Genomic DNA, 12,360 nt, shown 5'->3' on the forward strand with positions numbered 1-12,360 from the left:
ACTAGATGTTATTAAAGGTAATAGAGTTTAACCAGCACAAAGAGCTATGCAGACATTCATTTCTATTTCATTTTCAAAAAATCAGCTTATTTTCCTTTAAAGCTGATTAGCTCTATTTAGCCTAGCTGAACCAACTAAACCAGTCACAGTCCCAAATAAAGAAGAGCTACCTAGTCTTCTTCAACAGGTTTCATTACAGTTGTTTGAAATATATGCAAAACTATGCCTATAAAGCTTTCTACTTTCAGACTAACTTTAAAAAGCAAGAGGTCCATGGCAATTTCATGATAATTTAAACCCAGAGTTGGAGACCGTTCAGTGTATTACCTGGGGGGAAAGACCTCCAGAAGACCCACCATCAAACAACGCATTCCTTGGAACAAATGTTAGCACTGACGAGCAAAAAAAAAAAAAAACACTAGCTGGAGCCCAGAAATAGTAGAGTAGCTTTGCATTTGTGTGGCTCCAGCATATGAGTTTGCCCTGGGTTAATGGGATAAGCAAGGGATATTTAATTATCACGTTATCCTAGGAATTACATGTCTACAGAGATCACCCATTAAGAAATGGCTATGCATAATAGACTCACGTGGCCTTACAGAAATAAAGGAGTAATTCTACCGTTCAATATTAGAATACACTGTCACAGGCAAGAAGTTAGTGCCAAGAAATTCAGTTAGCGTACATTTCAAAGGACACAAAATGGTAAAATAATTTTGACAGTGAAGATCACCGATTATTTTTTATTACTTTAAAGGCCAAGCTATTTTTAGTTATAGAATCTGACTGTTCTTAATCCTAATGGTTCAGTAGCAGTATTCACACTATGATTTTCAGAGCAATACTGAACACTAAAAAAGCAACTCTTTAATTACAGTAAGATTTAAAAAACAACACTAACTAATGTACAATGCTTTATCAAAGATGAACTGAACTCAGCATGGGAAGCTCTACCTTCCCATGGCATTAAATGGTAACAACTAAACCCAGAGAATGAGTAAGAACCAAACGCACGAAGAATTAGCTCCCTTTCAGAAGTGAGAGCAGATGCAACACCATATGGCTGACCCTCCACGGCTAAACACGACGCCCACGAGGACTTAACAATTTACCTCCGCCAGGAATAAAGCAGCAGTTCACAGGTTCTGACACGCGAGGTTAAGAAAGGGTTACTTGGGCTAACATCTTAAATGGACAGAATTTAGGCCAGATGCTTTGCAAAACAGCTATGCAGATGCCACACAAAGCGAGTTCTGTCAGTCCTCACCCAGGACAGGACGCTCATTCCTTCCTCAGCATTCCTCAGCATGGCCAGCAGGTCGAGGGAGGTGATTCTCCCCCTCTACTCTGCTCTCATGAAACCCCACCTGGAATACTGCATTCAGCTCCAGAGTCCCCAACACAAGGAGGACATGGAGCTGCTGGGGCGGGTCCAGAGGAGGGCCACGAAGATGATCCGAGGGCTGGAGCACCTCTGCTATGAGGACAGGCTGAGAGAGTTGGGGCTGTTCAGCCTGGAGAAGAGAAGGCTCCGGGGTGATTTTATCGCAGCCTTCGAGTACTTAAAGGGGACCTACAGGAAAGCTGGAGAGGGACTTTTTACAAGCGCATGTAGCGACAGGACAAGGGGAAATGGCTTTAAACTGAAAGAGGGCAGATTTAGATTCGATATAAGGAAGAAATTTTTCACTCTGAGAGTGGTGAGGCATTGGAACAGGTTGCCCAGAGAAATTGTAGATGCCCCATCCCTGGAAGTGTTCAAGGCCAGGTTGGATGAGGCTTTGGGCAACCTGTTGTAGTGGAGGGTTTCCCTGCCCATGGCAGGGGGGTTGGAACTAGATGATCTTTGAGGTCCCTTCCAACCCTAACCATTCTATGATCTGCCCGTGTCAGCAGCATCGTCACCAAGACCCGGCGGGACTGAAGAAGCAGAAAGCGGTCACCAGGAGTTGCTTCTCCTTCAAGCTCAACACCGCCAGCTGCTTAACAAACTGGTGCTCTTGAAACATTAAATTGCTTCTGTTTGACCTGTATTTTAGGTCTCCAACAACAGTGATGATGACAAGTTTTTCCAGGGCAACAAAGAAAGAGATGCTAACGAGCCTCTAAGGCACTTGACTGTCATGAAAAGCTGTTGCAGATTCCGGTGGCAAAGGTGTAATTGGACTGACTTTCTATTGTACTTTTTCAATACTCTACAGAAGAATTTTCTGTGTATTTGCTGTTTCCGCTTCCTTTATAAAAATATTTCTACCTTTAAATAAATTAATAGTGCCATGGAATAAGGCACTTTGTAACAACCTAAGCCAGAAGATCACAACCTAACCATGTTTGAGTGCTTCAGAAAAGAAAAGCCATCATTTTATTGCTTATGTGCATACTTAATATTCTGAAAGCTGTCAAATTTTGGAAGATCAGCTATTTTCCAAAACTTTTAGTCTTCTAGATACAACCACAAGCAATAACAGCAACAGCAGTATTTTTACTAGCCAAGACTGATAGTTTTGTTTCCTTTGACTTCGTACAATTATACCAGAAATGTAATTTGCTTGTTAATTGGTGAGGAAAAGGTAAAAATGGGTTCAAGGAAAAATTCACAAGGCACAGTTGTTTGTTTTTTTCCTCCCCTCGAATACTATAGCGTGGTGGACGCGAGCACCATCCAATCTGTTTCCAAAGAGATCAACTCATGATTAGTATTCACTGAGCTCCTTCTAATTTACAGTTGCTATCTAATTCATTCTAGCATGATTACAGTCTAAGTATAGTGCTTTACATCAACAAAGTTGCCCAACACTGCTGATTCTCTGACTATTTTTGTTTGTTTAAAACTTCAAGCTACCAATTCAGAATGGATATTTGCCATGCTGGATGGCTCCTACGACATTTTATATTGGTAAACTTTTTCAGATCTGAATCAAAACAGTTCAACAATTGTTCAGAACAAAAATTAGGAGAATGGAAGGGGAAGAAATTTTGCTTACATTTCTAACTACCTTTTAGGTGAACATGTGCTGTTACTGCAGCCTGCAAAACACAGCCCTGCAAAATCACAGAAAGAGCATCATGCCATTCATTCAAGTTGTGCTGTTCCTGTTGGGGACATGGAAAAAACGGAGGGGACAAATACAGTCAAGTTTAAGTCTGAAGGAAATACAAGCTTGCCCATTATTCAGAGAGGTTGGAAGGAATTCAGTTACATTGTTCCTACTCCTCCATGTACATCCACAGAGATTACTCTGCAGCATTTATCCACAGGGTCTCATCAATGCTTTCTTTGCACAGTGTCTCACTAGCGGAAGCCAAGCACACAAGCACAGTAGAAAGCTCGTTCTTTGCCCCCCTCAGCACCTCCATCATTTGGACCAAGCAAAGGAAGCAAAAAGCCAAGTAATACAAACGGAACACGAGCGAAGGAGCTGAGACCACGCAGAAGTGAGAGCTGGCACCAGCTGAGATGGGAACAGGCTAGAACGTACGCGTGCCAAGCAGCACTGCACAGGGGAACTAACACAGGACGCCAAATGGAAAACTGTGTTTGGAGGAGCTAGAAGAGAAACTGCAATCTGCCACACACATCAAGGTCTGCTTTGCACCAAAAAAAGGGCGGACAGAAGACCATGACTGCAATGTAGACAAGTCCTTGCAGGGTCAAGACTCAAAGGGGTGAATACTGGATTTTGGGAAGCTGAACTAGTTTCCAGAGTTACTGTGTCACAGATGACAAGTCACTCAAGTCAAACCCTTCACAAGGATGAACGTACTATGTCAGATTACATAAAAATGAAACTGTTTGTGAAGCAACCAGGTCTTGTCATATCTTATTTGTTCCAAGATTTGAGTTGCTCCTGTTTAAACACACAGATTCTCAAAATTTACATAAAAAACTGCCTTGTCCCCTAAGCTTCAAATTCTGTCCAGCATATTACCTACTAAAAGCTTAGAAAGCTTTTAATTCCATCTGGTAATTTGAGAGGTGAGAGAACTTCAGGATTAAATGCATTTTTTTCCTAAAGATTTGGAAATACAGTTGCAAAGTCCCCAGAGAGGAGTGACTCTTCCCAGATCAAGGAGCTCCACGCTTTGCGTTATCAATTGTATGACTCTAGGAAATAGATGCCAACTAAGAACGGCATCCTGCTGTGCTGAGCACTATTCAAAGTAGTAGACTGACAGTAAAGAGCTTACAATTTAAACACCATGAAGTATGGTAAAAAGGACGCATCACATCAGAGTTCAGCAAGGGCTTCGAAAAGGTGTGGAAACGATCAGAGGTTTTAATCGTTACTATCTAGCTTTAAAAAAGGAGATGTACTAAAAAGTGCACAAATGCCAACAGTCACTTCAACCAAACACAATATCCTTGGCAAAACAAAACACAAAGCTGTTTATGATCACTGCAAAACAGTGTGCTGCAGCTGCAGCTTTATCAGCTACTGGCTGTACCTTCAGCCGGCTCCAGAGGAGACTTTGCAGACTCAGAGATGATACAGTGTGTGTGCTGGGGCATGCGACCTCCAAGTCTGCACATTTCTTCCTGATACAGTATCTGGAGAAGTCCTTAAGAACAGCATACAAGATTATATCGCTCAAGATCAACATTTACAGCTAGCTTCCCAGCAAGATTGTTTCTGTATGAAATCAGGCGCCCAATGTCATCATAAAAAGAGGTAAAGTCGTACTGTTTGCCAGGAAACTGCAGGGCAGCTCACACTCCTGCTAGCCACTGCTTGCAACTGCTGCCCCAGGACCACTGACGCCAGGGTGGTCAGCTGTCCAGTGCTCAGGCTCGGGGGGGGGGAATCCCTAAGAATTCAGCTCACTGAAACTTTCCAGTGTTCTTGTTGCTGACCACGCAGGTCTAGAAAACAGTACTGAGAAATACCTTATAAAGGAAGAATGTGGCATTAGGCAAGGGTGTGCACTACAGGGCAAGCTGAAGGATTTCAAATTCAGATGCTGGGAGAAGCCCAAGGATAGTCGATGGCACAATCTGATCCCTTATTCCTGGGAAGAATTCTATTTTTTAAAAAAATAAATAAATGAAGGAAACAATGATCAGCAATATAATTGCAAGCTGAAAAACTGTTACAGATAGGATTTATAAAAGGCACTGGAATTTAAGACATCTGTTCTCTGTTCACACGTAACAGAAAAACATCAAGCCTGGGGCACAAGGACAAAACACAAGTCAACAGCCCTGGCTACACTAAACCCTGCTCCACTCATGCTGCTGAAAATTAGTTTTGACCAGAAGGCCTGCAAAGAAGGTAGGATATTTGGAGAAGCTGATCTGATATTCTGGTAGAAGCAAAGCTGGAAATCCAATGAGCAGCAAAAGGCAAAGTGCAGAGCCCTTCCTTCTTATGGGTCTAAATATAGAACTTTTATAAAGGTGGAAGAGTTATGTTACTACTTTGATTACTTGTATCAAAACATAAGAGAAAGTGAGTAGAAATAATAAATTCCCATTTGTAAAAGTCCCTGTTTAATATATTAATGCCTGTTTCTACCTTTCACAGAATATACCACTTTGGCATAAACTGTTTTTAGGATCAATTACTGTTTATATGGAAAAGTACACAAATTTCATCAGTCTCCACTGCATAAGTAGAAGAGAGTTGCAGGCACATGCTACATCGACATGAACCCTCCCAGCAGTTTTTAGTAAGCTCACAAGAGCAAGCAGCCAACAGTTTTAGTCCACCAGAGAGATGAATTGAGGGTAATCACTGCTGCAGACTCCACTAACATGTGCATGCCCAGTGAAAGGGCAGGAGGAAGAGAACTTTACGCATCCCAAGTTTGGGACTGAAAGGAATTTCAAGTTTTAAAGGAAAATGGTCATTCTCAAAAGAGACAGTAAGAATAAAACCAGCTATGATGGTTGTCGTCAGAGAAACATATGGTCTAGCAAAAATAGGCATTTCGTACACTTATTCCGATTGTCAATGAATTAATGTCTTACCTAATTGTTTTCTGAAAAAAAGGCCAGAAGAAATTATTCTAAACAAAAACGTCTTAGGGTTTGGGATGTTTCTTGTACTTCAAACACATGATTACCAAACTAATTTATTAATTAATGATCTTATTTTAATAGAAGCTTTGTTACTAACATGAATGAAATCAGGCCTAGAAAAGGTGAGCTAAGTCAACAGTGCCAAATAACTTACGACTTTGTAGTAAACCTTTGAAAATACCAACATGACAAAGTAGTCATTGAAACACACCTTCGTCCCCACCACAAAACCCTAATTCACTGTCATTGATCTTTTCCGAGTTGCTCACATTGGAGTGTGCCTTTAGTAGCTCAAAGGCTGAAAAGTAACAAGCCTCCCAACCAGATTCAGAGCCCTTTCTTTCAAGCTTTCTTTTCATGCTTCAGAGAGATTTCATACCTTTTAATTTAAAGATAGTTTAATTCTCCAAGTTTCACAAGTCCAGGTGGCTTCACTAACTAGTTCTTTTAATGTTCAGTCTGCCTTTATTGAAATTAAGAACCTTAATTAAAAAGTACTTAAATTTAGCTGAATCATCTCACAATTGCTCATGTAAATCCAAAGGTATTTTCTGAATTTAAAGTTGCATCATTTCTTGTTAATTCAGTAGCCAAAGAAGAAAGTTATCACTATTGAGTATGATTATGTGCTTCTACTATTAGCAGCATTAGCTCCCCAATAAATGTCCCAGGACTTTGTCTCTCCTAGGACTGGTCACATACATATTGCCTTTCCCAAAATAAGAAAACCATGCTCTTCCAAACTTATTCTGGTCTCAGATTTACTTTCATTCATACTATTCCCTTTTACACTCTAGCAGGCCATTCACATGCACACCAGCACGCCAATCTGTCCTTATTCTTGACAGTTCTGAATAACACATGCCCTTCAACACCCATTTCAGGCCACAACGCTATCCCACTAACATTTGGTTACAGATATAATAGAGTTTTTACATCCTGCACCAGTAGTTCTTGTTCCTCTGGTTTGCTGGCTACACTCCTTGCATTACCGTGCAAATATCTCAGTTCTTTCATAAACACCACACCCAGTTTTCTCGCAGTTTTACTGAGCACAGCCTTTTCACCAATTACTTATCCAATTACTCTTTTCATCAAGACGAATACTTTCCTTCTCTATGCTGTCCATCATCTTCCCCTCTAGTACTCTTTATGTATGTTATTCTCCTCTTCCTGCATATGGACAAGGTGATGAATCAAGACTCTCTCACGCATCTCCCTTCATTTCTTAAGTTAAAGTTCTTCTCATCGTGTCAGGCCAGACAGTCCAGCAAGACCTACACCCCAAACACAGAAGAAGAGCCTATCTACTGAGAAACGTTACTTTCATAAAATCCTCTTCCTACCCATACACCAAACATTCTTTGTAACTCCAGTCCTTGAGTCAACATCATCCTGTTAGATCCTCCATGCGACAACTCAGATTGCCAACTAATATGCTAGGCAACAAGAGAAGATAAAGATACTGTTTTCTACCGATGTGGATGTTCCAATATTCCCACAAGTGAAGCTTTAAGTGTTTTTTGAGTAACTCCTAACATTAACATGACAGCTTCCCCCCAGCCATTGACTTCCATTAACCCCCAGAATTTTATTAGGTCCCTAGATTTTCACACTTGGCCGAAGTTAGCTAAAAAGGAGGAAGAATAACAACATAACTATAAAAACATCTTTAAGACATCCACATCATAAAGAATATCCTTAAACAGAACATCAATGGCACAGCTTATTTCAGTGTCAAAAAAAACTACCAGCAGTTTTTTTCCCTTGTGCTGCAAATATATATACTCACACAAACTAGCCAAAAGTTTTCTAAAAAGAACACGAAATACGTTTTTTTAATTATTTGTGTGTAACACACACTGGGCAGATGGCTAATTACAGCACCGTTTCAAAGTCTGAGTGTTACATTTACTACTTTAATTCCACTAGAAAATATGAATATTTAGAAGAGCTTGTTGCTGTAAAATACCAATCTTAATATTTTGAAGCACCTCTCTAAAACAGCTCAAAATTCAGAACAATGACAGACTGAGTGCTGTGGTGACCACGCCGCAAAGTTCATGTGATTCTCTCCCAAGCAAATTAAGTAGTTTAGTGGCAAAGAATTTCTTAGAATGGTTTTTGAATGTAATTTAGTCACACTGTAGAGATAAAAGTTTTGAATTATGCCACAGTTGAAGTCATGCTTTCAGATTCCTGCTTCTTGTTCTTAGCAAAAAAAAAAAATTACAGGTCCCTTCACTTTTAAGACACACAGAAAGAGAGTTGTGTTGCCCTGTTTGTCAAGAACAAATGAAAGTGTTCAAGACTGTGATTATATTTTCACAATCAAAAATTTTAGTTTGTTTTTTTTTACAGACAGCTCAGTATCTAGTAGCTGTAGCCAGGGACCACTGCTGGTGGTAGGTTCCTGAAAGCTTATGATCACAAGAGTTTATGAAAGGTAAATACACCAGCTTGTTCAGCAGAACAAAGTTCTCCACTTAAGCACGAGAAGCATAATCAGAACAGGGAGCAATAAAGCAAGCTCTCTACTGAAGTCCAACAATGTCACCCAGCACAGTTTGAGTGATATACTCATCCAGCCAAAACAGTAATTCCAAATTTAACCACAGGCCTATGTGTCATTTTGGTTTAATTGCAACATGATTTTTCCCTTGTCATGGAAGTCTCTTTCTAGACTGCAAACTCTCCTCATCTTCAGGGTACTTACTCAGACTGTAAGAATGGAAGGACAATTCAGACAAGCAAAAAACCGTTTGTCACATTAGTCATACAAAACGAAGAGAAGCCAACTCAAAGTGTGTTCATAACGAGTACAGTTCTACCAAACAATCTCCACTTTCAAATAAAAATAAACAAGTGATTTTAAAGAGTCCAAGTACTGCTGCAAAACAAGCTGGCACTGGGATAAGCAGACTTCTCAGCTTTCCTTACCTGGACAGTCAACTTCATCACTCTCGTCCTCGCAGGTGGGCCATCCATCACACTGCCAAGTTGAAGGGATGCACTGAATGGTACCACTCCGACACGCAAACTGCCCTGGGATGCAGCGGAGCTCTAGGAAACAAGAAAGTTGTGTTTTGTTTGAAGAGCTATTTATTCTTGCAAGTCTCTATAGATACTAATCATCCATCATGTAATGTATCACTGAAGTGTAAAGGACAAAATCTCTGGATAACTCAGCCTGTTAAAAGATGCTTCATTTCACATCACTTCCATGTTTTAAACTGCACATTTATGGTTTTATTAGACAGGAGAGTCAGCTTCCAGTGCTTGGGAGACAATTCTCTCAGACATCCACAGTAAAAATTTCCTGATAATGATACCATGCGAGCAGCTATCACCATAGTGTTACCCATTTACTTCTTGTGGGGCACTGAAGACTACTGGTTCACTTTTCTCAGAATCAAAGCTCAACAAAAACATGATACGGCAGTTAAGTGCGAGATTACGCAATAAATTCAGAATCCTATTTCCATTCCAATCCCTATGTATGACAGAACCCACTAAACCTGTGCAAACGTCCAGCCTGATTTAGAGCCATTTCACAGAACTATTTCTAAAACAATTTCTATATCCCTCAACCTGTTTTCACTTTCTAGCTTAAGCTCTTTTGTAGAATTTCTCCATACGAACACATCCTTTACAAGAAGCTGTCAATATCTGCAAACATGTAGTTCCTGCTTCTGCAAGAGTACTGCCTACTTGCCATCATTATACTGTCAGACCTAATTAGCATTACAAAAAGTACAATTTTTTTTAAAGCTTTTTTATATCAATTCCATCTATCAAATGTCAGAACCTAGTAATTCAGCTTCATTTTGTGTCCCTCAAAACACTTTGCAGGGGAAAAAAAAAAAATCTGTCTACACAAGTGAACAATTCTAAGCTTGTTAACAGATGGCAGGTCTGCAAGTCACCATCAGCACCCATAGGCTCACTTTTGCACCAGACCATCACAGTCCATCTTTATTCTGAATGGTGGTTGTCAATTTTCCAACCAATGTTTTTGAACAATTTAGCACATTTTCCTCTCAGTGAGTTACAATAATCCCAGGTAAGCTATGTCTAGAGAACGAGCACCTGTTTTTTTTTTTTAAAAAAAAAAGGTGTTTTGAAGTAAAACACACTCATGCCTGATTCTGAAAGAATCAAGTAAGTAACTGTTTTGCAAGGTGAAATCTCTAAAATAAAAATTTCAAATACAGGTATGTATTCTTTCATCCACAGTTTACAACCTAAGAGCAGCGCTGTAATTGCAGTTGTTACCTTCTTGAAACACACACCTAAACTCAACACAGAGGTGGCATTGAAGCGTTCAGCCAACATGACCAGGCGTAATAAACCCAGTCATCGTGCACGCTCAATAGAAGCTGCACCCGTACACCTAGTAATTGGTATAGGATATTGATTCTAATTCGATGTTAGACTCAAATCCAGTTGCAGTACCGGTTTCTCTTCAAAGCACAGACCTGCTTTTCTAGAAGAATAAAAGCAGGCACATCCTCTTAGCAACCACCTACTCAGAGGCAACACGCAGGTCACAAAATGGCTAAAGAACTCACACGGACCTGCCAGACTCCTGATGACAACAACAGACGTGACAGCGAGACAAGGCTGTTCTCACCCATTCAGAGTTACACTCAGCCCAAACAGCTCACAGTGAATGAGCACAGGACAAAAAAAAAAAAAAAAAAAAATCTAGCAGCTTATATCATAATTATTTACTCACACACACTCCCCCATCCCCAAAGAAAAACTGAAGTAATTTATTTAGTCCAAAGAGGGAATTAGGGGAATACAAGGTTAAGCTTCATTTGCCCAATGTAGCAAGAGAGAATATTCAAAATCTGTCTTTAAGATGGGGGGGGGGGAATTCGAACAAACATGAAACCTCAAGTTGAAATTAAAACTATTCCAATTTCCAGTTCACAGAAAAGCATCAATCATTGCAGCTGCTTCCACCACTTTGGCGCAATGTCAGCACACAGTGGGGAGTTTCTTAGAAAGTTCTACTATCGCAGTTTCAAGTGTGGAATTTACACGGAGCCTGATATTTTAACACATGAAAGACTCTCCTCAGCCCAGCTGAGTTTCCATTGCATCCATTTGCAGTTATGGCAAAATTCAATTCAAAATACAATTCTTTATAAAAAAACCTCTCGTTTTATTTACTGTTTGATTTTAATGGAAGTCACACACGCTCCCTGTGAAAAGAGCTGTCCTGCAGCCCTCTGGATTCACAGGCAGCATCCACCAGGAAAGCACTGCAAGTCAGCGTCCACATGGGGAAAACAGTAAAGAACACTTCTGTCTCTCTACAATTTCATACATGCTATTACTATTTTATGTACAATTACACATGACTGGTTCAGATAAAAGGATGACTCTGTCCCAATATTATGGGCATTAAAAAAATGCCAGTTACATGCCATAATGTCATTGCTTCCTGTATTATAGACACTCCTCTCTGAGGAATGTGAATATATGGAAAAGTACAAAAGATTTCTACTAAAACACCACTCAAAACAGCTGAACGCTTGTTCCCAACAGAGACCATGCTATGTCAGATGCACTAATTATTTCAGACGAAGGAACACGAACCACTACACAATTCTGTTGCAGAGGGGGAAAAAAGTGACACTAAAAGAAATACTGCAAAATGAAAATCTCCATATTCTGCAGTCGCTGCCAATAACACCTCCTGAGCCACCCGAACCCAGGGCCCACATCCCCACGCATTACTGAACTACCTAAATCATCGTGTCGTTTCTGGAGTTTCATCTGAATTGTTTTGCTTCCACATGCTGCCTATTGTGGTTTAGCACAAAGAGAAACAAGATGCAACCATCTGAGAAAAATCTACCCGCCTCTCTCACCTCGCTCAGGGTGGGTTTGGACGTACCCGATGGCCTCCTTGGGGACTGACGCTTAAGATCAGCTCTTTCAGAAACCCCTTGCCACTGATGGAGTACAGATTTCCACCGAGACCTCACCATACGCATACCAGTGGGCTGCCATCCGGACAGGACACGGCAGCACGTAAGGGCCGCCTGCTGACGGCATCCCCTTGGCCCCATGTGCCCCACGCAGCCCGGCACGCCGAGCTCAAGACTCCACTGCAGAGCACATCAGCCAGCCGGGGCAGGAGCCTTCAGAGGTGAAATACACACATAAAACCAGATGGAAGTCTACAGTGAACCTGTGAGATACTCAGCCAAGGAACCCCTAGAGAATTCAGGAGAGGCGAGGATGCACAGGATAGGTGCTAGTCTCCACAACCCTGTCGAGCATTTCATTTCAGTAGCCTATTTTTAAGCCATAACAGCCGAAAA

General features: G+C 40.8%; 1 protein-coding gene across 6 annotated transcripts in view; it reads right to left on the minus strand.

Moving 5' to 3' along the window:
• The window catches only part of DGCR2 (DiGeorge syndrome critical region gene 2), a 50,005-nt gene that overhangs the window by 20,561 nt on the left and 17,084 nt on the right, over positions 1–12,360 (minus strand). For all 6 annotated transcript variants that reach the window (XM_086623350.1, XM_086623352.1, XM_086623351.1 and 3 more), the window contains one exon: positions 8,960–9,082. In XM_086623350.1, the coding sequence (XP_086479476.1) occupies positions 8,960–9,082 (123 nt within the window). The remainder of the gene's footprint in view (positions 1–8,959; positions 9,083–12,360) is intronic.

Source organism: Tauraco erythrolophus, chromosome 19 (genome assembly GCF_009769465.1).
Source record: "Tauraco erythrolophus isolate bTauEry1 chromosome 19, bTauEry1.pri, whole genome shotgun sequence".
NCBI lineage: Eukaryota > Metazoa > Chordata > Aves > Musophagiformes > Musophagidae > Tauraco > Tauraco erythrolophus.